This window comes from Centroberyx affinis, unplaced genomic scaffold (assembly GCF_046629955.1).
Source record: "Centroberyx affinis isolate AG114_WGS23_722 - 3 ecotype Tasmania unplaced genomic scaffold, CSIRO-AGI_Caff_v1 ptg000671l_1, whole genome shotgun sequence".
Classification (NCBI taxonomy): Eukaryota; Metazoa; Chordata; class Actinopteri; order Beryciformes; family Berycidae; genus Centroberyx; species Centroberyx affinis.
In genome coordinates this window covers 165,146-190,393 of record NW_027279294.1, presented here as the reverse complement: position 1 = coordinate 190,393, position 25,248 = coordinate 165,146, and the positions used below count along the sequence as shown (strand labels likewise).

General features: G+C 44.0%; 1 protein-coding gene across 2 annotated transcripts; it reads left to right on the top strand.

Moving 5' to 3' along the window:
* Positions 1–18,644: 18,644 nt before the first annotated feature.
* On the top strand, positions 18,645–25,033 carry btg1 (B-cell translocation gene 1, anti-proliferative). Of its 2 annotated transcripts, XM_071519190.1 has the most exons (3): positions 18,645–19,058; positions 23,670–23,901; positions 23,962–25,033. In XM_071519190.1, the coding sequence occupies exons 1-3, from the start codon at positions 18,914–18,916 to the stop codon at positions 24,071–24,073; spliced, it is 489 nt and encodes a 162-aa protein (XP_071375291.1). In that variant the 5' UTR covers positions 18,645–18,913; the 3' UTR covers positions 24,074–25,033. The 2 variants fall into 2 exon arrangements, with proteins under 2 accessions (XP_071375291.1, XP_071375289.1); XM_071519188.1 differs by having other exon boundaries at positions 23,670–25,033.
* Positions 25,034–25,248: the final 215 nt, after the last annotated feature.

Genomic DNA, 25,248 nt, shown 5'->3' with positions numbered 1-25,248 from the left:
TGTTCCATTGTGACTGTGACAGGTTTTCTTGTTGGCCCTCTCTTTGATGGTAGGCACAAATTGCAGAGCATTCCCTTAAGGCACCGGCGTTACAAAGCTGAGCTTTATCTTTTACAAACATATGCTGTTGTTTCTCCTGAGTATTGCTACATATGGTTGGGTTTCCTTGGCTGGCCAGACTGGTTAATAGGCTGTTCCTGATGGACGAACCACCCCTAACGCAGGGCTGTGAGAGTGTGTGTGTGTGTGTGTTTGGTGGTGTGCAGGTAATATCTGTTGTCTTGGACCTGTTTTGTGCTCTATCTATTAACTGTGAAGTATAGTTATCCTTCCTATACCCCCACATGCATAAATAATTTGTCCTGCAGTGTGTATTTCAAAAAGCTCATAAAATGATTTCTGGTAAAAGTAATACCGCAAGGTTTGTTGTTAAAGCAGCTAACCATGTTCACACGTGCCTTGTGTCTAGCAAAGCATTTCTTAATATTGTGAACGCATTCCTTCAAGCAACATTCCTTTAAGCAATATTGCTTCAAGTACCTTTCCTTTACGCAACTCTTAAGCTTCATTGTTTGTCTTATCTGGTCTTTACTAATGAAAGCAGATTAGAGTAGATTGTTGACCCTGAGAGACTGTGCACCAATAAAACATTAATTGCAACCAGAGGACAGATGAATAGTTGTTTGTCCAAAATAGCTCCACGATTAACTCTGACCACATAAGCACTGCAATAATTTTTTATTATGTTATTTTACTGTAACTAATAAATTCACAGGGTCAGGAGTGTATAACATCTAAGTCTAAACTTTTGAGGAAGGCTAGATGCGAGTATTCCCTTCATTATGCCAGCATGTAGAGAGACAAAGGTTTTGTTCTCGTCTCACTACAGAATAGGGAATTGGAACAAAATGTCTATTTATTAAAGCTATGTGAATACCGTTGGATTAACCTGCAGAAATTCAGCTCACACAAATAAAAAAAAAAATCTCCGGGGTTTATGACACATTTACAATACCTTTTCTTATCTCAGTGTTGGGGCTAATAATGTGCGTCTCATTGAAATTCCACTTATGGATTTGCAACATTGTGTAGCTCATGTATTATACAACATAGGCATTCACTTGGATGTGTAAAAACATCCACGCTTTGTTAACTTCCTTGTTTCTCTCTCTTTGATAGCGTTAGATAGTATGTAAAGTTTTGGCACCAGGCAGTTGTGTTCTTGGATAATTAGATGTTTTCTCATATCTTTTATATAATATCCCCACAGATAACGTTCAAGACATTCCTTTATAGTCTAAGGGGATTGAGAACTAAGTTAGCCTGGTGGGGAAATAAATTAATATTGGAAACCGTCTTTCCGCACCGCGCTACATCTCCGGCGAGAGGCTTAGTGTTTGCCTTAGATGAAAATATTTCAACACACTTGATTTCCCACAATCAAAGAGCTTCTGGAGGAGAGGTGGTGGAATGCCAGTGCCTCAGCCAATTACAATCAGCTGTCTTTCTGTTTTCACACTTTCATCATCCACTTATTCGGGTACTGGCACACATGCTAGAACACACACACACACACACATGCACTGACACGTGTGTGACTGCACGCGCGCACCCACACACACACAAACACACATACATACACTGACACACACATATCTCTCATTAAAGAGGAAGCAGTACCCCCTGCTCTGGCAAATATGTGTAATTTTTTTGTAATTTTAGCAGTGCTGACTGAGCCCGAATCAATGGCTGAACCCAAATCCAAATTCAGCAGCGAACAGAGCGCTAATCTTCAAAGACCCAGCTCTGTTACACGTGAAGGAGGCATTTTACGCTCCACTAACCTGTTTTCTGCCTACATGATATCACGTGGTAGGAAATACCCTTGTAAATACAGAGGGCTCAACTCTGGCTGGACACGGGGACAAGGAGCCCTGTTCTTGTGGGTGATGACAGATTTAGTCTAGACGGAGGCTGTGTGTGGCGGCCGTGGGAGGTGTGTTTATACCTACACTCCGACAAATGCGTGTGTGTGTGTGCTTGTGTGATGTTGTATATGGCCAACTTACAGCTGAAGTTGTTGAAGGGTGCTTTTACTTGTGTGCACACCTTCTTATTAATCATAGTCATAGTTTTCACTAGCAACCTTGCATCAACTAACAGACAAAAGCAAAACCCACTTGATAACCCACTAAACCATGGCTAGACGCTCATAGGCTTATGTATTATAGTGCTTAGACACACACAGAGAATCAGCCTATTAGATCATTGTTTTTCCAAGGAGAAGTGGTCATTGAAATGAGGGTTCAGTGTTCTCCAGGACATACATTTGTGGTGCATGTCACTCTGTCAGGGGGGTTAAAATGATGTAGGGTGTGTGGATTGTGATCATTTTGAGATTCAGCTGTGATGTAATCCTTGTGTTTGTGTGTCCCTGATCAATGCTGCCCTGGTTTTTTATCATAGCCCAGGTAAATACCCCCAGCACTCTGCACTGTGTGAGACACACACATACACATACACAGAAAACAGACCTTCAGCCCTCCTATAGACTTCCTCTTGGGACAGACACACACACACACACACACACACACACACACACACTAGAACTTGGCTAGAGCAGTGACAAATATCCCACTACAGAGAGGACGTCTTGTCCTTCTGTTACATCCCTTTTCATCACCACCTCCCATCCCACACACACACACACGCACACACAGAGACACACACACACACACACACACACACACACACATACACAAACAAGCAAAAATGCATAAACACATACATGAACATACACATGGACAAACATATGCACATACATGCATTCACAAACACACATACACATATGCACACACATATATGTACACACATACATGCACAAACACACATTTACATACATATGTACATGTACAAACACACATGCATACACACAAATATGCACAAACACACACACATTCCCTTTGCCACTTCAGCCAGGCATTTTTCTACATGGCCGGAGATTATGAGTTAATGCAGATGACGCATGCCGCTGACCCGGGACAGAAAAGAACAAGCGGAGGTTGGACAGCTGCTGTAAGGACAGCAGACTGGCATGACACTGGCAGCCCGGCCCTGACCTGCACATGACACTCTGTGCCAAGCTGCCTTGTGTTATCCTTTATTTATAACTCTCTTATGTGTGTGATCTACTAACCATCAGACACTCGCCCCTTTTTCCCTCTTGTCCACTCTTTTCCTCTCTTTTTCTCTGTCTCTGCTCCACAGAACTTGAATGGATAGAACGGTCATTCCCATTCAAATCAACTCTCCTGCACGGTCGGAGCGGCGGACTTTTTTACGTGAACTGTTGGGCTATAGCTTCCGTATTTAAACAGACTTACAGCAAGTCGCTGAAGTGAGGACCAAAGGAGCTTCTCTGTCTCCTTGCTACCATGGATTGCTAACATGCTCATGTTGACTAGAAGAGCTAGAGAAGTACAGTCTGTGATAAAGCTACGTTAGCCTCGTCGCTAACGTTAGCTTTCAAATGAGTTTCGACAGTTTGCTAAGCACTCATGCAACAGACACATCTACACAGTTCTCAAGCAGGTGTGACACACTTTACAGCCTTACAGACAGACTTTCCATATTCCGTGATTGCCATTTTATGCTGTACTAGCCAAATTACAATGGCAAACAGTGGAAGGACCGTTCTCTCCATCCAAGTTCTGTGCTGTGCTCTCTTTCTCTCTCCCTTACCAGCTAGGACACTTGAGTTGCATTTTTTCTCCTTTTGACTCAGAACTTATTATTTTCCTTTTGTCCTTTTCTGTCCTCCATTGGAATTTTGTCAGCAGACCACTTAAGTCGTTGGAGGTTTTTCCCCTGGCACGGCTTATATCGCTTGTCACATCTCCTTTCGCCCTGTCATCTTGTCACAGTCCCTTTGCTATTTGGAGTTGGCTATCCTGAAGCAAACTGTCGACGTGACATTTAGTCAACCTCTACTGTATTTGTCTTTTGTCTCCTGACTGATTTGAGGAAACCACTGACCTCTTGTCAAATGTGTCCCATTAAAAAGGAATCCATTAAATAATCATACTGTGTCTTTTTTTTTTCCTGCTGTATCTCATCTGTTAACTGCCTGGCAAACAATAGCGAGAGGGTGGCCGGTTCAGATACCGTCAGCGAGCCTTCACCAAGCGGGACTATCTCCTCTCTCCCAGGGCGAGCGGCGTGCCAAGGCTTGATCAACAACCCTGCTGCTGCAAGTAAAGAAGCCAATTAACTTCCTCTGTCACCTTCCAGCTAAGTGGAACCATCGCTGAAGGGTGTACAAATTGCTGCCAGGAATCTAATTTCAGATGAACACACACCTCAGCCCCTCTAGGACAGCAAAAAATCCAATCTGAGGAAATATGATGACTTGCACTTGCTGCTCAATATTGGGTTTGGCCCATCAAAGTCGCTCTCTTAGTGGAGCTCCAGGGTGGGGCAGCGGCCCAGGGGAGGGAGGAGAGTTTCGACCCAGGGAGGGGACTTCATCTCCGGGTATTTTGAGGACGTCCTTGGGATATTTATTGCAGCTAGAGTTAAGAGGTGGGCTGCTTATGTCATGCAATCGCGTGCAATAGTTATGGGATTTAATTTATCTCAGAAGAATGTGTGTGAGTGGGTGTGTTCTTAATTATCTGGAGCTTTTAGAAACTACTGTAGCTACACACCATCTTTCTCTCGCTGCACTAGTTGCCTGTCACCCCACTACAGTTAGCCAACGTAATGTCGCTTTACTCCTCTGCAGTTGTCTCACTAATGCTGCAACGACGCCAAGTCCTTCTCACCATTAAACAATCTCCACCTCCCCCCCCCTTACCCTCAAAGAATGAATTGATGGCAGCGTTCACATGGGAACACACAGCCCAAGGCTCTCGCCGTGTGGTGACATCACGCCCATATTCTCACTAATGTACGAGTGGGAGAGAGAGGGATGGAGAAGAGAGGGATGCGAGGACAAGGAGCTGTGACATTCACACTACCTCCGCAGCGCGCTCCTTCCCTCTCATCTTGACGGACATTTCACTTAGCTCTTTGTCTCTCTCTCTCTCTCGTTCTCCCCTCACTTACCTTCCCGCGTTTCATTTCTCGTTTTGTGATTCGTCACTTTCTGTCACCTCGTCTCATTTTCATTTCCTCGTTTCTCTCAGTCGGCGCCCACTCACGTCTCTCACTCACCGTCTTTCCTACCTCCACTGTTACTTTGTTCTCTCCGCTGCCTCCAGCCCTTACACATGCATAGGCAGAGGTAGAGCAGGACCAATTTCCTGAGTGCTGCTCACCACCGGCACTCATTTAATTACAGTAAAGAGGCAGAGGTGGGAGGCAGGGCCTGTCAGGGCTTTAGCGGGGATCAGTGTGGTCCCCCACGACTCCTGATGTCCTGGGAGTGGGGGGAGAGGGGGGTGGGATGGGATGGGATGGGATGGGGAGGGGGGGGCAGCCTGTCGTATTGTATAGCTTCTATATGAGCCCAAGCTGACAACTAGAGATTAGTCTTCTGTGTTGCGGTCCTGAGAGGATTGGTAGCCATATGGTCAGAATATTGGATGAACGCCTTTGATTTTGAGTTTTTTTTCCTCTCTCTCTGAGCACACATACACACACACAGGCTCACTCACACAATCAAGGCTGAATATTTGTACACATGCATACAGTGTGGCACGCTCTCTCTTCATCTTCCTTCCTCTCTCTCTCACGCACACAAACACATCTGAATGTAATTGATCAAAGCACATCCCATTGTGTCCATCTACGTTGCAGTGATTGCATAATCTGTGCTTCCAATGCACCCTATTTGCGGGGAATCTTTCAGGCTTAAGAATGGCGTCAAAGAGTAAGTGAATATGTCTCAGTGGGACCATTGTGCCTCTTTCATAACTTCATCGTGTGAATGCACAGGTAATCCAATATCCAGCGTCTCAGGGCCCGCGTGTCTCTCATCTCTAAACCAATTTCACCAGAGGAAATTGTCTGCGTATCTAGTTTGTTTGTGTTTTACCTAGAAATGCAGCCTATTATAACTTACATTAAGTCCTACATTAAGTCTGATACAAGCACTCATTCCATTCATTCTTGACAGAGAGGCCTGATGTAACAGCTTGGCTCCAGCACCATGTAGTTATACAAGTGTGGATATTTGTGGCTGTTGTCATATGCAATCTTTGTACCTTCAAAGAGTTGCCTTTCATGAACAGCCTTTCAGATCGATGACCTTGTATTTTTGAAAAATGTTCATGGGTTGTGAATGGGCTGCACAGGCCGTAGGATCCTAAAATTTGCTTGACGTCTAAAGGACTGTTACAAACCTTCAGTTTAAGTCACCAAAACTGGATTCATGAAGTTTGCTGCAACAGCAACAATATGCAGTAGCTCAGTCTCTGATTTCTCTCCAATGCAAACTAGGGAAGCACATGCCCCATCCACAGTGACCAGATGATACATGCTGTGCCAAGAAAGCAGAACTCTGATGCTGGAAACCCATAAGACAAAACTGTCATCAGCAGCGATGAATGAAGTTCTTAAAAAAAAATGCCAAAAGCTTTCACTGTCCAGGAAGCATCCTGTTCTATTTTAATAATAATGACTATGTGATACTTTAATGATACCCATAGGGAAGTTTAGTCTTCTCTTTTCTTTTCCTCCTCTATACAGTGAGGTCAGAGGTCAGGCTCAGCTACAGAACAGCAGCCTTGGAGGTGACAGGTATTCAGTGTCTTGCTCAAGGACACTTCAGCGTGGTGGACGCTTGCTGACACAGACACTTGAACCTGGATGCTCCTGGTGAGAGATGGTCTCCCTACTCATTAGTATAATTATATTTTTTACTGGATTATACTGTTATTATTATAATGTTTTAAGGTAGTGGATATGGCTGGGAGGAAGCTAAAAGGAAGATGCCAGCTGGTTTATAGTGCGTTCCATTGCATTGTTGTACCAATGTACCACTGTTGTCAGATGGCAAGTAGCTCCAAAATGGTTGTAACTCATTGAAAAGTGGTGGGGACATAAGGGCTCAGATGAAAAAACATTTTTTAAACGGTCTTCAACATATGTGATTTTAGGCAATGTAATGGGGGGATCGGTATGAGGTCAGAGTAGATAATTATGGCGAGAAAAAAATTGCATAACGGGGTATCAAAAGGGCAAAACCTAGGCTACTACAGAGTCGACAATATGAAAATACTCAGCATAAAATGCACAACAACGTCGACCGCACAAGTACAGTCATCCATCCACAGCTGCAACACAAGTCAAGAATTTGTTAAAGTTACTGATCGGCACATTCACGTTTTTGGGTCATTTTAGAATCAGTAGGCTAAGGGGGCTTGGACAATGCGCATTTGTTTCTTCTATATTTACATTGCATTGTATGTTTTCTTATTGTGCAAATAAACCTTTCTCAAAGAGTTCTCATTTGTTAGTTAACATTTCTTGGTGCAAGCTATTTTTCAGAACATTTTTAACAAATTATGCTTTTAAAAAGTGATGGAGACAAAATCGGCCATTTCAAAAAGTGGTGGGGACATGTCCCCAGCGTCCCCAGTATAAATGACACCTATGCTGTCACTACTGTACTATTTGCCTGGACCACCCACTGTGCAAGTTTCCCATGCACTGATCCCATCCCATGACTGATCATGCTACAGCATCTGGTGAGAGCTCAAACTAGTCCGCCACACACTGAGAAAGTTCCGACTAAACTGAATCCACGGGGAGCAGGTAGAGAAAAACTGGGAGAGGGGAGAGATGGAAGTGAGAAAACAAGATAAAAAAAAGACAGGAGAAAGGAGAGATGATAAAGTTGTTGTCGGACACCCCAGAGAATTTTCAATCAAGTTTTTAGTCTCAGGAACCGCATGACGCTCATCGGGACAGCGCCGCATCCCGCCGCCGAACCGTCTGTATCCGGCTCACATCCTCCTCCCTCTGTGCGCTTTAATTGGTACTCCCACAGGAGCACTCTCTCAGACTGTTCCTGTGCGTTTCACCCTCGGCTCCTCCAGTCTTTTCTGATGTGCCGATTGAGCTCGCCCACTCTGAGGATGGGAGTGGGCGGATCTGTTGACATCGCCATGGCAACTGTGATCCCACGTTCTCCCTTTATAAAACATTGTTATGTTGTTGTTTTTTTTAGCTGTATGTGTGTTTCTGCGACAAAAACACATTCTCGCTTTCTCTGTTCTTGTGACTTTTAGCGCAATTTTTCGAGGCGCCGCGTGAGCTCGCTGATGTCACCTTTGAGCTCCGCGTCGACAGAGAGAGAAACTGTAGCCCCTGCTGTTTCCCTTTCGTTCTTCTCCTTGGTGAACTCTTTCACCTGACACCAGAGTGGCCTGTTTTCCTTAAACATGCCATTTTGGTTGGATCCACTCTGTCAAGACTGCACCGTAACATGGCTGTGATATTTCATGCTTGTTGCTTTTCAGGCCCCCGAGGGATTTGACAAGTTGGAGGAACTTAACAGTCATTTAGCCCTCCTCCGCAGGCATACACACACCCACACACACCCACACACCTAAACACATACACACACACACACACACCAGCCTCAGAGATCCTGTTTGGCTAAGTCCCACATTCAGCTCAACATGCCCTGACATATCTCCCCCCACAGCACCTTATAGGAAGAACTTTGCTTGAACTTGGTTTAGAGAGTTACATGCCCTCAATAATACACACACACACACACGCACACACACGCGCATACACACACACACACACACACACACACACACAAACTACATTCAAGTCTTAATTAGTAAGCCCCACTTAAAACTCCTGAATAGCATAAACTATTCTCTACACATTCTGGATCAAAGCTGATTTCACTACTTCTCAGAATTCAAGGTTCAGTCTCAATTAGTGTGTGTGTGTAGATTCAGTATGATCTGGCCTTGAAGTGTCAGCGCTGATACTGTCTTAAACCAGCTCTAAGCAGAGAGACAAATACTCTATTTGTGCGAATCTGTAAATGTGTGTGAGAGTGAGAGAAAGATGAAAGAAAGGCAGAGGAGGAGGGCAAAGGGAAGAAAAGCGATTGAAAGATAAAGACAGCAGCAGTGAAAGATAGAAGCCAGGGAAAACTGTCAATACGGGTTTTCCCCCCTCCCTCCGACAAGAAGCAGCTGTTTTATAAACCGCCGCAAACACTCTTGCAGATTGCTATGCATTAATACTGTAACATCCATACCACAAAACTGCATTAGCTGAACATGCTTAAGTTGCAGGAGCAGCAACTTTGGATTGACAAAGTTCCCGTCTTAATCTTAATACCAAATCAGATACACCTCCCTCCTTTCATGCTTCCCTGCTGACGTGAGTGCTTTTACTTCCTTGATCCAAGTTAATGTTTGCCTGTCTGAGCCGGCCGAGGCATGGGGATAATGCCACAATCGATAACTGTGGTATTTTTTCACGCCGTATTTGCCATATTGAAATTGCTTTCTAGACGCACCGTGACAGCCAGTCACAGACCTGTCAGCCCTCAAGAGGTCAAAGGTCATATCTGACCCGGACCTATGGAACTGTAATGAATTGCTGTCACTAAGGAGGGAAGGCAGCTAACATGATCCCACATGACATTACTGACATTTTGTCTGGGGAGAAAATGAACATAAGAACCAAAGTGGTATGTATAGCAGCATGTATAGTACCTGGACCTCATTAAGTACATTTTTGTGACACTTAACATTTGCTATATGACAAACTGGGTGTACAATATAGTGACTAATATACAGCTGCTTGATATATTATATGATACAACATTTAGAAACATATTTTCATGGGGAAAATCAGTGTCTTGAATGCATGACTGATAGGTTGCAAAATTCTTGTGTGCGTGTGTGTGTGTATGTGTGTGTGTGTGTGTGTTTATCTTAGAGGCATCGTTGGCCTCCATCGCGGTAGCAAACTATCAGGACAGATAATGGAAAATCTCACGAACCCGTGAATCAGGGTGAGGTATGTTAGCTTCTGGTCACGACAGCCCTACTACTGCACGTTGGAACGGAGTCTCTGCCGTGACTATCTGTGCAGATCTAGAAAAGTGAGGTGTGCACTTTGGGTCTGGCTCTCCCACACTGGCAGCCATGCCCTCTGAAACTACAGCTTGTGTCACAGATAGCAGCTCGAGGTGAAATGACAGCTTGCGTGGGCCCAGACATGGATTTGATCCCCAGCTGTTTGAGGCTGTTTAAAGTGTGAGTCATGTTGAGGGCTTTAGTTAGCAACGTCACTGACTCAGACTCTCGCTCACACTCTCCTTCCCTTTCTCTCTCTGTGTCTGTCTGTCGGTCTCTCTCTCATTTTTAGCTCTTAGAGAGAGGGTGGATCCAGGGTGGCAATATTTCCCTCAAGCTAAGAGCTATGCTGACTGGAGGTGATAATAAAGTCTGTGTGTGTGTGTGTGTGTGTGTGTGTGTGTGTGTGTGTGTGTGTGTGTGTGTGTGTGCCTGTGTGTGTGTGCGTGTCTTATCTATACGAATGATAAGGTTATCAAACATTTTCTATTAGTCTTTGAAATGGTACCATAAGTAATCCTGTTATGTTGCAGATAGATAGCATTCACACTCGCAGAACATAAGCACAGAAAAATAATTTGAATTAAGTTCATGCTTACTTGATTGCTGCTTGGCTATAAAATTGAGGTTTGATTACTTCACTCTCTTGTGATCTTATGATGGTGGGGTTAACAATGACAGTGAGTAAAGATACTGGAAAAAGTCCTCACTTTTACTGCTGTCTCTGGAAAGTGTCTGTGCAGTTATCCCATTTGAAGCTCAGTCAAATCGCCACTGAACCGTCAGAGATTATTTTGATAAATCATTATTTCATTAGACTTTTATTGTTTATTATGACACTTTAAAAACATTTTACTCCACATTTACTACTAGAATATTGAATGCTTAGCCTTCGCTTGCTCATTAATGTAGAATGATGATCCAATACTTTCTCTGAAGGTGTCCAGTTAAGCAAAAACAAAAATAAGAGACTCCCTCCAGCCAATCAGAATTAAATATTCACTTAGGGCATTATTTAATATGGTATTAATCTAGGGTGAGCTGCAGCACACAGGATGCTAAGCCCCAGTTCCTCTGAGCTCACAGCAGTTACATTCAGTATGTGTGAAGATACTGTCCCAGATAAAATGAGTGGAACATGTATGTAATATTCATACAAAATGTTGCATATTTATATCTCACAGAAACACGCTGCAGACACAGTGCTATATACACAGGCTGTGTGTGCATGCGTGGGTGTGTGTATGTGTGTGTGTGTAATGACTCAGCCGTAGGGCATTGAAACTTTGCCACTCCACCAGGGCAAGTCAGTAAGCCATTGCACGGGACCAACAACGTGCCACATGCAGTATGCCACACACACACTAGCCCAAAAAAACTTCCCAGCATTCAACGCGGCTGCTCTCTGCTGCGCACAGATCCACACACAACATACACAATTTACATAAATCATTCGGCTTGTTTATGAAGCTACATCTGTTAAAAGGACAAAAAAAGGCAGAAGATTGAAGAGATTTCAGAGTGCGGTGCTAACAAGCAGCACCACAACATCCTGCTATGGAGGAGACACTCCAACCATCGTAAAGACGCTTCAAAAGCTCCCTGTCTGGACCTGGTTTTGGTGGTAGAGCAGAGAAACAGAGGGTCTGTCCTTGGCCTTTCATCATTATGTAATGGCACAAGCCAACCATCTATAAAAGGTCCCGCAGGGCATCAGCAAATAAGTTATATGCAGCCAAGCAGGTGTGCCTCACAAACTGGACTCTGGTAAGCTCTAAACATAACTGCTTAGCACAGTTTGTCTGAAAACCTCAACACCGTGGGATTCAAACAACTACTAGAGTTTTATCACCAGCTGGTAAAATTTTACATCAAATTTATCACTTGCACGTTGTCTATAGTTAAATTGAATCCTTATCTGTTAATGGTTGACTAACCCATGAAGGTGCTGAAGGGAATATTCTGGAAGCAAATCTCAAAGCTGAACCTGACTGGTCTTGACAGGCCCCACTATATCTCAAATGTCACCTCTATAAATACACACACACACACACACACACACACACACACATACACACACACACACACACAAGATTATGGGCTTCATATTGTTAAACATAGAAACTCATACACATGTAAAGACAAGTGATATATCTGAATCCTCCCTTCCCTTCTCCGGCTGCAGGATACTGAGGCACTGAGTCATTGGGCACAGAGAGCTTCATGTACGAGGGGAGAGACACTGAATAATTTGCAGCATCAATATGTATGGACAGTTATGGGCATGTTTAATCCTTCCAACTCAAAGCTGGATTATGCCGTGCGTATTGCCTTGTCTTGCGCAGAACATGAATAACTCAAGAAGTTAGGGAGAGCTATGATTCTGAGCAAGACTGGTGTCATACAGCTACAGAGGGAAATGATTAAGGCCATACAGCGTTCAGTGTGTAATGTATAGTGTGTAGTTTTGCCTGGAGGGTCTATGTCTGCTCTCAAACCTCAAAATGCAAGTGAATTAACTAAATACAGAGACAACTAACCCAAGTAGCTCACTGTGGCAATGAAAATATACTACAGAGAAGCCATTGTAAAAAAAAAAGGGTTTTATGGAAACCCGAGGCATTCAGCCTGCATGTTTTGCTCCATTTGTGTGAGTGAGTCAAGGCCAAGCCGCAGCACACAGCAGAGCAGTCCAGTGGCTTCAGGCAGCTTCCTCCTGGAGTCAACTTCACCGCTAAAAGAGAGGAGAAAAGAAGAGACAGAGCGAGAGAGAGAGAGAGAGTGAGCGAGCATCATGGAAAGTTTGTGGTTTGCTCAGATGAGTCTCTTCCTGGTGACCGAGGATCAAAGTGGGAAGGGCGTGGAGAATTTCCCTGACTTGTTTTTCTGCAAGGTGATTAACCCTGTCTGTGCCACACCCTAACACTCACACTCACACTCACTCATGTGAGGCAACTAGTTTTCCATAAACTATGCCATTTAACATTCTGGAAGTGCTAATCCACAAGTTTCTTTTTTTGTTGTTGCTGATTTTGGCAACATTTTTGGTAATACGCTGTAATTGCTGTGGTGTTTTGCACTGCATTTCCTTCACTTTCACTTTACAACAGTGTCACAGCAGCTCCAAACTCCAAAACAAACAAGCATGGGCTGTTCGACTGAGACTATAGTGAAGCAAATACAAATAACACAACGCCAGAATTTAAGCTGGTGCCTAAGAATGACATGTCTACAGAGATCTACACTACATAAATATATCAAACATATTTTATAAAGCAGTGTTTAGTTACATTACTGCATATGTATTACAGTCAATAACAACAATAATCTCCAAAGTTCACATTACATTTTCACACGCCTGCCTTCCCCTGAGCAAGGAATCTTTCTTTTTCCTTGGATTTTCTGTTGCTGAAGCTTGGTGGCTGTTGCTGCTCATAACTACTGAGTTCTTCTATTTATTCCCAAAAAAACGCTGTTGCTGCTTCCATAAAAACGTAAAATGCATCACTTCGTGTGTGGCAGAGGATTTCTTTTTCCTGGGAAAGACCTACCAGACACCAGGTGTTCAGAACAGCAAAAGCTTTCATGAACCTGTTATAGGTTGGATCACTGTTGTATGGTATCAATAGGCGATAGAACGCAGCAAATCAGACATTTATTTATATGAAAAAGCTGCGATTTAGTACTTCAAGGTTTTTAAAAGGTAGTGTATGGTAAAAGTGTAATCGGATTCCGGGTTTTAGCAGTGTGGATAATAATATCCAGCGCAGGTGAGTCGGTGAGTCAGTGAGAAACCAACTCATTTTACACACTTCAGTGAGTCTGCACCGACATGATAAGCCAAACCCTAAACTAAGAGACAGATGATTATCTCTGAATGTTTAGGGAATGTTTAATCCAGATCTGTGAGGATGTGTGTGTGTGTGTACGTGTGTGTTTACGTGTGTGCCGGGAATGTCAGGGCGTTGTTTTGTCTGCTGTCTTGATGAATACAGCCCGTGTTAGTTTAGCTTCTCTATGACCCGCAGATGTTTGTCTTTTTCCTGCTGTGTGTATGTGTGTGTGTCTCTTTACACACTCATCTGTGTGTATGTATGCTTAAGCATGTACATATACACCGTGTGTTGGGTGTGTATGTTCACAGTCAGCAGCATGAATGAGCGTGTTTGGAAAAGCTCACGCAGACCACGGCCTCGCTCTCTCATTCCCGAGCTCACATTCTTTCCTCCACTGTAGTTCACGTGCGGTTTCAAGATAAAAGCCTCCATTCATTAGTCTGACTGAGGGCCCAACGTAACGACAGGATACCCCACCCTCGTCTGGCAGCAACCAGGGGCATAATTCACCCAGCGCTGGTGGCTACTCCTATTAAACACAACTTCAACTTACATCTGGGTGCTACTACTGCCACTGCAGACTCTTTCTACAGTCTGTGTGTGTCAGTCTCTGCTTCGCTACCCATAACAATTTCTTGTACTTTTCAATACATCAGACAAGAGCTGGAAGGTTCGGGGATTTTCCAGGTTTAAAAGCAATCATTAACCTCCGCTATCTCACTCTGTTTTTGCGTGCTCTTTCTTTCTCTTTCTCTTTTATCCTGTACGACTTTTATCTTCGCTGCTGTGCTGCCAAGCTCGGCTCCCCCACGCACACACACTCTGTCAGTAATGAGGCATATGCTTAATATGCTTACCCGCAGTTGTGTGTGTGTGTGTTGTACAGATGTTGCCACCGTGCAACTGCCCCAAACATTTCATGCTTGCTCCACTGCTGCTGCACTCCCAAGAGGAAAATCCTGCAAATCCCCCCACCCTGTTAACAGGGTGGGGGATTTCCACACAGTTTGCATGTCACACACACACCCCACACCCACTGGTGTCACCTGAACAGGACATGGCTCAGTGTCTGACCTGCACAGATTGGGTCCTAGAGTGGCTTGCCACTAAGGTGCTGAATGTTTTCTGTATGGTTTTTGTTTAAAATCATCACAAAAAACAGCACAAGAATTTTATGAAAAAGTAGATCCCACATAAAACGCATCCCTCCATCCGAAAGAAACAACCTTTTCAGACCCAACCTGCGACTTTATTTCTCATAAGTGACTGGCAACAAATCTGGCAACTTTTTCAGCTCACTGGGAAAAATGTTAATGTTGTGTTGGCTTGAGGGGATTGTGGGAGTTCGGCGAATATTTGCAGCTAAGGTGTGAGGACTCGTAGTTGAAGTTAAACAGACACGATCGATGGAAAATAAATTTCTCAAGCGCCGTAAACTGTTATGAAGTTTGATAGCGCACAGGTGCGAGGAGTGAAATGTCTCACCCATTCCAGCTCCTTCTGGTTTGACAGTGAGCAGACACTTTAATCCTGTGGTAATCCTCTGCGGCCTCACTGTGGAGAACAGTGACACATTGGGTCTGTGACGGTTTGCGTCGGCACAGACATGACTGTCCAAGCCTCCTTGTCTCTCGGAGCACACCGAAACTCTCCACCGAGTGAGGCGGGGATGCCGAAAATGCAGGAACAGTGTGAGTGTGTGTGGGGACGGGGTGGGGTGGGGGTGCGTGCCTGTGTGAACGTGTGTGAGTATTTCTCTGTCCGTATGAGAACACCTTCACTTGGCCATGGGCGGAAAAACCCAGAGTTCAGGTGTGTGGCGTACAGCAGTGAGTCATACATGCTGTGGTCATCAAGAGACGAAATACAGGTCGCCACTTTTCTTTATTATTTTATTAATGAAATTATTCATTTATTAATGAAAGAAAGTACAAGTTCTATTATTGTAAGAACTAATTATCTGTGTGACGGCACCGAACCTGCACTTGTTGGAATTAAACATGAGGATTTTAGCAGAATTCATTGGCCCCGGTCTCATGAGCCCAACACGTAAAAAACACAAAGACGTTCAGGTGAAGTAGTAAAGTGATACACCATGCTCAGACTTCCCTTTTACCTCAAGGTGTATGAAACAGTTTGTCACCGTGGATCTTGGACACTTGAAGACTTGGACTTCGGTGTTCTCGGAAATACCACTGCAGTTAACATATTCCATTTGGTGCACGCTTCTATCCAAAGCCCCTTATAGCAGCATGAATGAAAGCATTTTTGGCTCCAGGGGGAACTGAACCCCTAACCTTGGCAGTGTTGCTGCTGTGTCTTACCCATTGAACCATACCTTAGATAAAATTACATACAGGAAGCAATAAAAGCACATAGTGTGTGAAGAAGCACTGATATCTTATCTTACCCTCCTCGAGCTGACACTGCTGGCTTCATGTCAGTTAGCTGAGGAGATCTGGACTCGAAATTGTCTCGTCACAAGTGCGGAAGATAGTCTTAAGGCCGTTTAGCAGTCAGATAAGTGACAACGGTTTAATGGTGGAAAGCGATCGAACTGGCAGAATGATTCAATCACAATCACAGCAGAATGTGTGTGTGTGTCTGGGCGTCTGTGCATGAGTGTGTGCACATACGAACACATGCATTCACACACGTCCACATCTCGTGTGCATCTTTGCAGACCTTCAGGTCAGTGGCTGAACAAATCAGTGCGGTGCAGATATGTGTGATTGCATCATGATTGGAGTTCTCAGCGGGTCATCGTGACCCGTCTGCAACTAACAACACAGCCCATCCTGTACTTTTCCACTGATTATAACGAGCATGTAGGGCCACGGGTTGGAAAAGTAGATTTCACTGTTCCTTGACATGTTATTTGCTTCCCTGTATAGAGCAAGGTCAGACAAGATGTGCTTTTTCAGTTGATTGAGATTCTTCCCAGTTGATAAATGGGCACAAACACCCACACTCCACACACACACACACACAGAGAGAGAGAGAGGGGGGAGAGAGAGAGAGAGAGCGAGCGAGACAGAACCAGTTAGGCACTGAGGTCATGTAAACAGTTTCTCTCTCTCTCTCACACACACACACACACACACACACCTGTCCTTAACCAGCCCATGGGCCTAACCTGAAAATAAGAGCCAATAAGATTTAGACCTTAGACATATAGTTCAATAAATGGGCTTACAAATTATGGGGCCTAAATATTATTTACTAGTGGTAGTATTAGTCCTGGCAAAATAACAAGGCTAAAAAAATAGACATCTGAAAAAGATACAAGTCGATGGTGTAGATCCATACAGTAACATATTGTGTTAAGTGAAGGGACTGGTAAGGAACCTAGCCTCTTTAGTTTAGCCTCTAGCTTACCAGATAGTCCAGATAGCCACTTTAGCCCTCTAGTCTGGTTAGCCATAACAAAACATCTGGGATATCATATGCTACATTCATGGTACATGGGAAAGACAGCTTCCTATTTGAAAATAATGTTCACATCAGGTGTATAACTCTGGGTTTGGCAATGGACCCTGATTTCTCTGACTTCCTGAGTTCTGATGTCACGAACAATTCATTTGTGGTTGACACTGCAATGTGTAGCCTACTGTTGTATGTACTGTTGCATGTGAAAAACCTGATCAGACTAGTCATGGTGTCTTGATGGCTTCAAACATGTCTGAACATGAACACTCCAAGTCATTGTTTTTAACTGCCGAGTCATTGAACACATGAACACAGCAACTGAAAACTCTGACTGTCCAAGTCATATTTACATGCTCTGTGCTCCAATTTATTTTCTGTAATTTTCTTTCTCTGTATTTATGATACTACCATTAACAAATATGTTTGGATTATGACCGTGATAATCAGATGGGATGTTATATATCCTCCATTTGTCCTATTCTTATATATATTCAATTTTTCTTTGTTGTATCCTCAGGGTTGGTTAGTAACAGAAACCTTGTGATGGCATTATATATTCTAAATTTAAAAAAAAAAAAGGTAAATATATTTTTTAGGTTAAAACTAATATATTCTGGTTACAGATGATTGTGAAAACTCAAAGGACTACTTCTGGGAATAGTTAAATAGTGAAAGTGAGAAACTCAGAAGGCCATTTAAACAGTGGCAGCTGTTCATCTTTGTATATCTTTATAAAATGTACCACAGAAGAAAATTGGTGTTTGTTTATGCAGATCTGAAATACATTTCCTGAAATTTTCTAATTTTTCACTTTTCCTTATCTGTAGGCCTACTGTTATACCTGAAATATAAAAAGTAAAAGTAACTGGAGTTAATCAATACGCATTTCTGAGTTCAGGAAATCCCCTGGATTGTGTTACTGATTATAATCTGGATGAGGTAACTAGTATCTGTATGGAATACATGTTAAAGTAACCTACCTGTGTATCCTATTACTACCTGACAATGCAACAGCCCAGTTTTTCAGCGAGGATCATTGCAGCTAAATTTGTTTTCTTTGTTTTCTTTTGTTTTCTTCTGGTAAAACCCGATATTTCCGACAGGACCTGAACGCCTCGCAGTTTCATGCTGTGTACCTCTGTTTATTTTCAGCGCGGTGACGTGAACGCTGCACTCCTCCTATATGGGGCTCGTCAGTCTGTGGCGCAGCCGGGATTGGTGCGCTGTTGTTGCTGTAGCTGCCTGCGTCGCCCTGCTGGGGACGGCGGGGGCGGTATAAAACCCAGAGCCTCCGGACTGTCGAGTTCACTCTGGCGGACGATAGAGAGCTGGGAGGGTCGGTCACTGTGGCACCAAGGACCCCCCTGTATTTACCAACAACAGGCGTCTATTTCCCAACACTGTACCGTCCGAGCACACGTACTCTCTCTGAACCCCCTCTACCTCGACAAATAAATGCCCAGAGAAATAACCCAAGCGACAAAAGACGAGGATCGCTGTTCAAAAGCGGAGAGAAAGACGAATAATCGGACAAACACGTAGAGGAAGAAAAACAACAAAGCGCACGGACCGTCGCCGTTGCCTTTCTCAATGCATACCCTTTGTGCCCGGGGAACGATGAAACCAGAGATCACCGCCGCCGTCGGATTTCTGTCGAGATTTCTGCGGATAAAAGGACACGTAAACGACCGACAGCTCCAAACATTCAGCCAAAGCTTACAGGACATTTTGGCAGGTAAGAAAAAAAAGAAAAAACACTTCCTTACACCCATGAAAATTACTTTTAAAATGTTACACGACATAAACTATAATTGCACATCGCATATGTCGGTTTGGTATGATTGTAATGCCTTAGCGTTGCGTTCGAGTTGATTTGAGAAGGCTTAAGAAGAAGCCCTTCTTTGTTCTCTAAGTAACACAAACAACGTCACCAAAGCGCACCACCATTTGCGCACGGTGAAAAAAAACAACGCTCCCGTATAAACACACCGACGAACCATTTCCGAGGTTTGGTCGACGATTAAGTTGATACAGTCGACCGAGGCAGACAAAGAAACCAAATCGCGCGGACAGATTTGTTACTTTTTTTTTTATAACGGGGGGAGGAAAGGGCTCCTTTCTTTGGTTCAAACAAGGAAGTGCGCCTTGGTCGATAAAGCTCTTAAGCTGAGAGAATGGAGCAAAACAGCCCCTAGTGAGTTGGTGGAGGCTGCTCAATTACGTAATGCAGTGGATGAAATGAGCTGAGAATGAAAACACATTCAGTTTCAGACCTAATTGTATGTTTTAGCACCCATACCGTAATCAATAATATTCTTAAATGTCCGTATAATAAAATAGTCAACGCTGTAATAATCCTATCGTGACTCATGCTGTGTCTGTGGTTCTCAACAGTATTTATGTGACCTTGTCCTACATAATGATATAATATCCTAATAATATTCCTGTAGGGACTTAGAGTGTGTGTGTGGAGCTCAGTAGTGAGTTTATTGTGACATTATCACACTTAATATTCAGTTTTATGAAGCATGCAGACGTGATTGTCTTTTAATGAATGGAGCTGATATCGAGTGGCTCGTTCTGAGTTCGTTTCCCAGGAAAACGAACCCGACCAGCGCCTGTATTTACCTACAGGCTTTGCATATTATCTGAGTTTTAGAGGGCAATGCTCCTTGGGATTGTGTGTCTCATTTCCTGCTGTAAAGAGATTCCAGTCTCAGGACTCTAAAGCTGCCATACATCTGCCACGCACCATCAACTAAGCACTTAAAACGCCAGATGACCTACATTTCCTGAATTGCAGCGTTGCTCTTTCCCCAAAAAACATCTTACTTTGCAGATTTATTTTTCAATTAAACATTGGAGCCCTTATGAAAAAGAACTACAGTAATCCTATAATAAAATTTTAGAATGATGCCATACAAAAATCGCATGGTGATTATAGGCCTATAAATTATATAATATCCCATAAGAATATTATAGTGATACCAAAGGAGATTAAAAAATACCATAAATTACTATAAAGCCACTATAAAATCACTGTTTAGTAGCACAGGCGCACTGCAAGTCACTCTAGTGGTATTATCATAGCTTATATAAAGATATCCAGGATGAGGATGGAATTTCCTTGTTTTTTTGGATAAATCTTTCAGAAGATATAAACAAACAAAGAGAAGAATCTGAAATAAAACGTCGAGGAGAGCTTCCTGAGTCGGTGGTGTTTGTAAACAGTCAGGAGTTGGAGAGTCTGAGTAAAATGGCCGCAGGCGGAGAGGCCAGCGTGTGGGGGAGGGTGTGTTGTGGTGGGGGCCGGGGAGAGGAGATAATAGGGGGGGAGGCAGCGGAGGAGAGACCCACCGAAACTCAGTTTACTCACCTTTTGTGAAATAGTTGACCCACCATTTAGCACTGAATTTGTAAATTAACAGAATACATAATGCAAAATGGTGTAAGTTATATAAAGATGGGGTTAAACTTAAACTCTTGAAACTACTTTCCTGATTTTTGTTATACATTGCTGCTGTTATTACCTTTTTGTGATCACTGACTTGAGGTCATAGTTGACCCACCTTTTCATTTACCCTATAACACTGAACATAATCTAATTAAAGAGAAAAAAAACATGGTGGAAAAAAGCTGCACTAAGAGGCCACCACCTCCCATTTTGTACACAAGAGAAGTGTGCGAAAACAAAAAAGTGAGTGTGTGAGTACCCAGCGGGGCCTGCTGCTAAACTAGGCCAGCCCGAGCTCTTTTGTGCTCCTGAACATCACAATCACTGACTATTGTGTCTGTGTAATGAAAAGCTGGGCGCCTCGCTCCTCTTGTTTGTGCTGCGGGGAGGAAAAGTGGGGAAATTAGTCCAGATGACCAGATTGAAACCGCGATAGTTGCATAATTATAGTTAGCAGGGCTTTGATTCTTCCTGTTTATCGGTAAGCCTCTTAGTGGCGCTTGACTGGTTGAAAATGTCTCGAAAATGTCTTCAACCTCCCCTGTGTGTGTGTGTGTGTGTGTGTGTGCCATGGAAAATCCCCAACAACCTACCAAACAACCCCCACCCCCACACACATACACACACCGTACAGAGAAACGGAACCTTTCTATTTTGTCACTAAATATGTTTTTAGCCTTTTGTAGGTCAGCTACAATGAATAAACAACCCACTTTTGTTAAAACTCCTTAGGTTAAGCGTTCACTCATCTGCTTACTTTTCCGCTCCCCCATTTCCTCCCCCCTCCTCCTCCTCCGTGCCCTGATTTTTAAGAATAGGCCTCGCTGAGCCGATCCTTTCCCAGCTGCTCCGGGGCCTGTAGGTAGCAGCCTTTGTGGCTCAACCGGAGGCTGAAAGATCATCCAGCCCCCTGTGCTCTTTCATGAGTGCCAAGCCCTCCATTAGCTCGGCTGTACACAGCCTCCTGCGATAAGACACGGGGAGTTATTATCTCGCAGAGGCGTCCAGGTGGCCTCCGGGCCCCGGCCTTAACGCTGGCCTACTTCACTTACCGGGGTTTTCATTAGGCCACAATGCAGTGAACATCAATGGGAATTCAATATGGAGCGGGGGGGGGCTTGTCAGAGAAGATAGGGGGCAGGTGTGTTCCCCGAAGTGGCGAGCTCAGAAGATGAAAAGGTCACCGAGATACAAGAAGCATACAGAAACAGGAGATTTCTATTTCTATTTTAAGCGGTCCCACAGAAACTACGAAAATAAGAGCTTGTAATAATTTACTTCCTCATATACACAAATCAGTAGGGGAGGATGTAAACGGTTTCTTCTTTCCTCCCACCTTATTACCACTGAAATGCCTCGGACATACCGTAGGCGTGACGTCACTCTGAGTCACTGCTTTCGCTGCCGTTCCAAACTCTCACAAGCTCCCACAGCCAGAGGAAGAAAAAATTGGGTCCTGTCCCTTTAAGAGGCGGATCCCTCTGTCCCAGATGGTTGGCTGAGACTTCGACACTCTCCGTGTTGTTGTTCAGCCAGTCATGGAAGACTTTGTGACACTGACGACGGCCAGGGGAGGGATTGTGCAATTCAATGGGCCTCTGTTTGTCACGTAGGCCCAGGGAGCCGCTGACTGCCTGTTTATGGCTGCTTATCAGGCCTACAGCAGGCGGTTATGGGCTTGTTTTTTTTTTTCTTTTTCTACTGCAAACTGAGCCCTACCCTCATTTGTAAAGAACTCCCTTCTAACATAGTTTCTACATGCCAATGAAAGGATACATGGTATTGAAATATACATATGGCAATTCAAACCTTTGTAAAACATACACAGCAACAGGACTATTACTGCAGTAATGACAGTGTGACCAGTAAATTGAACTTAGTAGCAACTAAATTAGCTGCGTTTTACAGGGTTGGTTAGCAGATGTAATTGGTTTTCCTCAATGTATCTAAAATTGGTAATTGGTTACAGTTATGTTATTCACATAGTAATGTATCAGATCATTTGTTCTTTTGTCAGATTTTATCCCACTTCATCTTCCCTCAAGTCTCCTCCTGGCAAAAACACAAATCATGAGATTAACATTTACTGTCCCTAATCACCAGGCTTTGTTGTTTGGTATCTGGAAAGAAACTTGTGTTTATAACTACTCAAATTTATGATGAGCAATAATGTTTTATGGTACATTTAATTTATGAATGTGCGTATTGAATTCTGAATTTATATAATAATAATTTATATAATTTACATAATAATCCATCTGGGCTATTACACAGATCTTTGAAGAATATAACTGAATCACAGATTAGACAATTTTGTTTGACCTGAATGATGTGGCACATTTTCAAATACATTTTAGTGTTCCCTTTATATAACAATTTTTTTTTTACTCACTTTCTGTTTTACACTTTCTGTAGCCATAATCTGTGTTTTATCAGTACACACACGGCCTTATCTCTCACCATGTACAGTACTAGTCTGGTTAAGCGATGCTTTCTGGTTTGCCCTTTGTTCAGCTTCAGCTCAGTGTGGATCTCACAGGCACAGCCAGGGGTTAATGTCCGTAGTCCACATTGTTTCTGTGTACAGGAGACACGTAAACAACACCATGGCCACACAGTATCGAATAATTATTTTCTGACCTTTAGCCCTCCATCTCTGTGCCTTTGTCTATGGAAACCCAATATTGATCCATAGTGCGCAAGCTACCTAAACCCAATAATTTTTACACGATCATGGTTCAGGCTTCAGCTTGTCAGAGAGGAATGTTTATGGATGGAAGTATATTGTGTGATCTGGCCGTCATTACACCATGGTAATGCCAGCCTGATGGTAATCACTCCAAAACTAAACTCTATATCCTTTCTCTTCTTCTTTCTCTCCGTTTCCCCCAGAGCAATATAAGCACCACTGGTTCCCAGACCGGCCCTGCAAGGGTTCAGGTTACCGCTGCATCCGCATCAACCACAAGATGGACCCCCTGGTGTGGCAGGCGGGCCAGCGCATCGGCCTGACCATCCAGCAACTCTACCTGCTGCTGCCCAGCGAGCTCACGCTCTGGGTGGACCCCTTCGAGGTGTCCTACCGCATCGGTGAGGACGGCTCCATCTGCGTCCTGTACGAGTCGCAGCCCGCGGCGGTCGGCGCGCCGGCGCCGGCCACCGCCGGCTCCCCCTCAGGAAACAGCGCGGCGGTGGGCCCCATGGTGGACAGTCACATCAGCTGCAAGGAGGAACTGATGGTGCTGGGCAGAACCAGTCCCTCCAAAGCCTACAATATGATGACTGTGTCCAGTTAAAGGGGCACGCCGCCACCCCGGCCTACTCTTGTTCAGGGTCGCGCCGTGGCCGGTCAAATCGCTTGACCGCATCAGGGCGAGCCTTTTTAAAGCTAAAAATATGAAATGAAATAGTGAAAGAAGAAAAAAAAGCAAAAGAGAAAAAAAAGCAGAGGATGTGGCCTATCGTCCAGGTGATGGAAACCTTGTAGGTTTGATATTTTTTTACCCCCTCTCCCCATTGTCGTCTGTTCTGTTGTGTCATTGGATCTGCCGGGCACTCCGTTTTTTCAGGAGAGGCTGCGTGGAAATGGAACTGTTGGGGCAGCTAAACAACCAACCAGGAACCCCACGGAGACTGGCTCCGCCCACCCCCGACTGTAAACAACATGGTGATTGGCTCCATCACTGAAGGGGCTTTTTTGTTGTTGCTTTTTAACACTGAGGTCTATCAACGTTGACTTTGCACTTTTCTTACTTGTGGTTACTATGGGTACCATGTTCACCGACGCCACCAGAAAACACCAAAACTCTCTCTTTAAATTGTAAAGGAATTTCTGTCAGGAACTACCCCTTCAATTTCAAAACCAGAAGTTTTTCAATTTGCTGTTTTCATTTGGTGTGTTTCCTGGGTGGGGAGGAAGTTGAGGTTCAGACTGTGCCTTTCCCTGTGTAAGCCCAAGGTAAAGAAACGCCCAAAAAGAGCCTCTTTTTTTCTATAAAACCCTTTTTGGACCACAGGGCATTTGTTTTCTTTATCCTGTGGCTCTGTGGAGTAAAGGCTTTCGGTCTTAACTTCTCTTCCTCCCCCTTCTCCCACCAACACTGAGCTTCAGGAAACGTACATCTCAACCCACTCTCGGCCTGTATGTAAGTGCAAGTGGAATGTGCTGTTACACCCGTTACCTATGGATACCAGTGTGTCCCATTGCACTGTCACCCCCCATCACTCATGTATGTGTAGCTTTCCGGGGGAGGGCAGGGGATCTGTCCCCTCCCCCCTCCCCCTGGTTAATGAATGTTGTTGAAATTCACAATCAAGTTCCTGTGTTGTTAATTTGCCCCCTTTCTCCCCACCACTCGCTTTCCTCCCCCGCATCACCAAAATTCAAAGTGTAGCGTAGGGGGCCTGTTATACCGAAATTGTGGACTACCCCGTTTTGGTCATGTGGCCCTGTCAGAATTGACATTGAATG

What these genes read in the sequence shown, in the direction of transcription:
- btg1 (XM_071519188.1), top strand. Translation starts at nt 18,914, where the DNA reads ATGCATACCCTTTGTGCCCGGGGAACGATGAAACCAGAGATCACCGCC. An exon ending in CTTACAGGACATTTTGGCAG is followed by an intron (nt 19,059 to 23,669) that starts GTAAGAAAAAAA and finishes CGTTTCCCCCAG; the next exon opens with AGCAATATAAGCACCACTGG.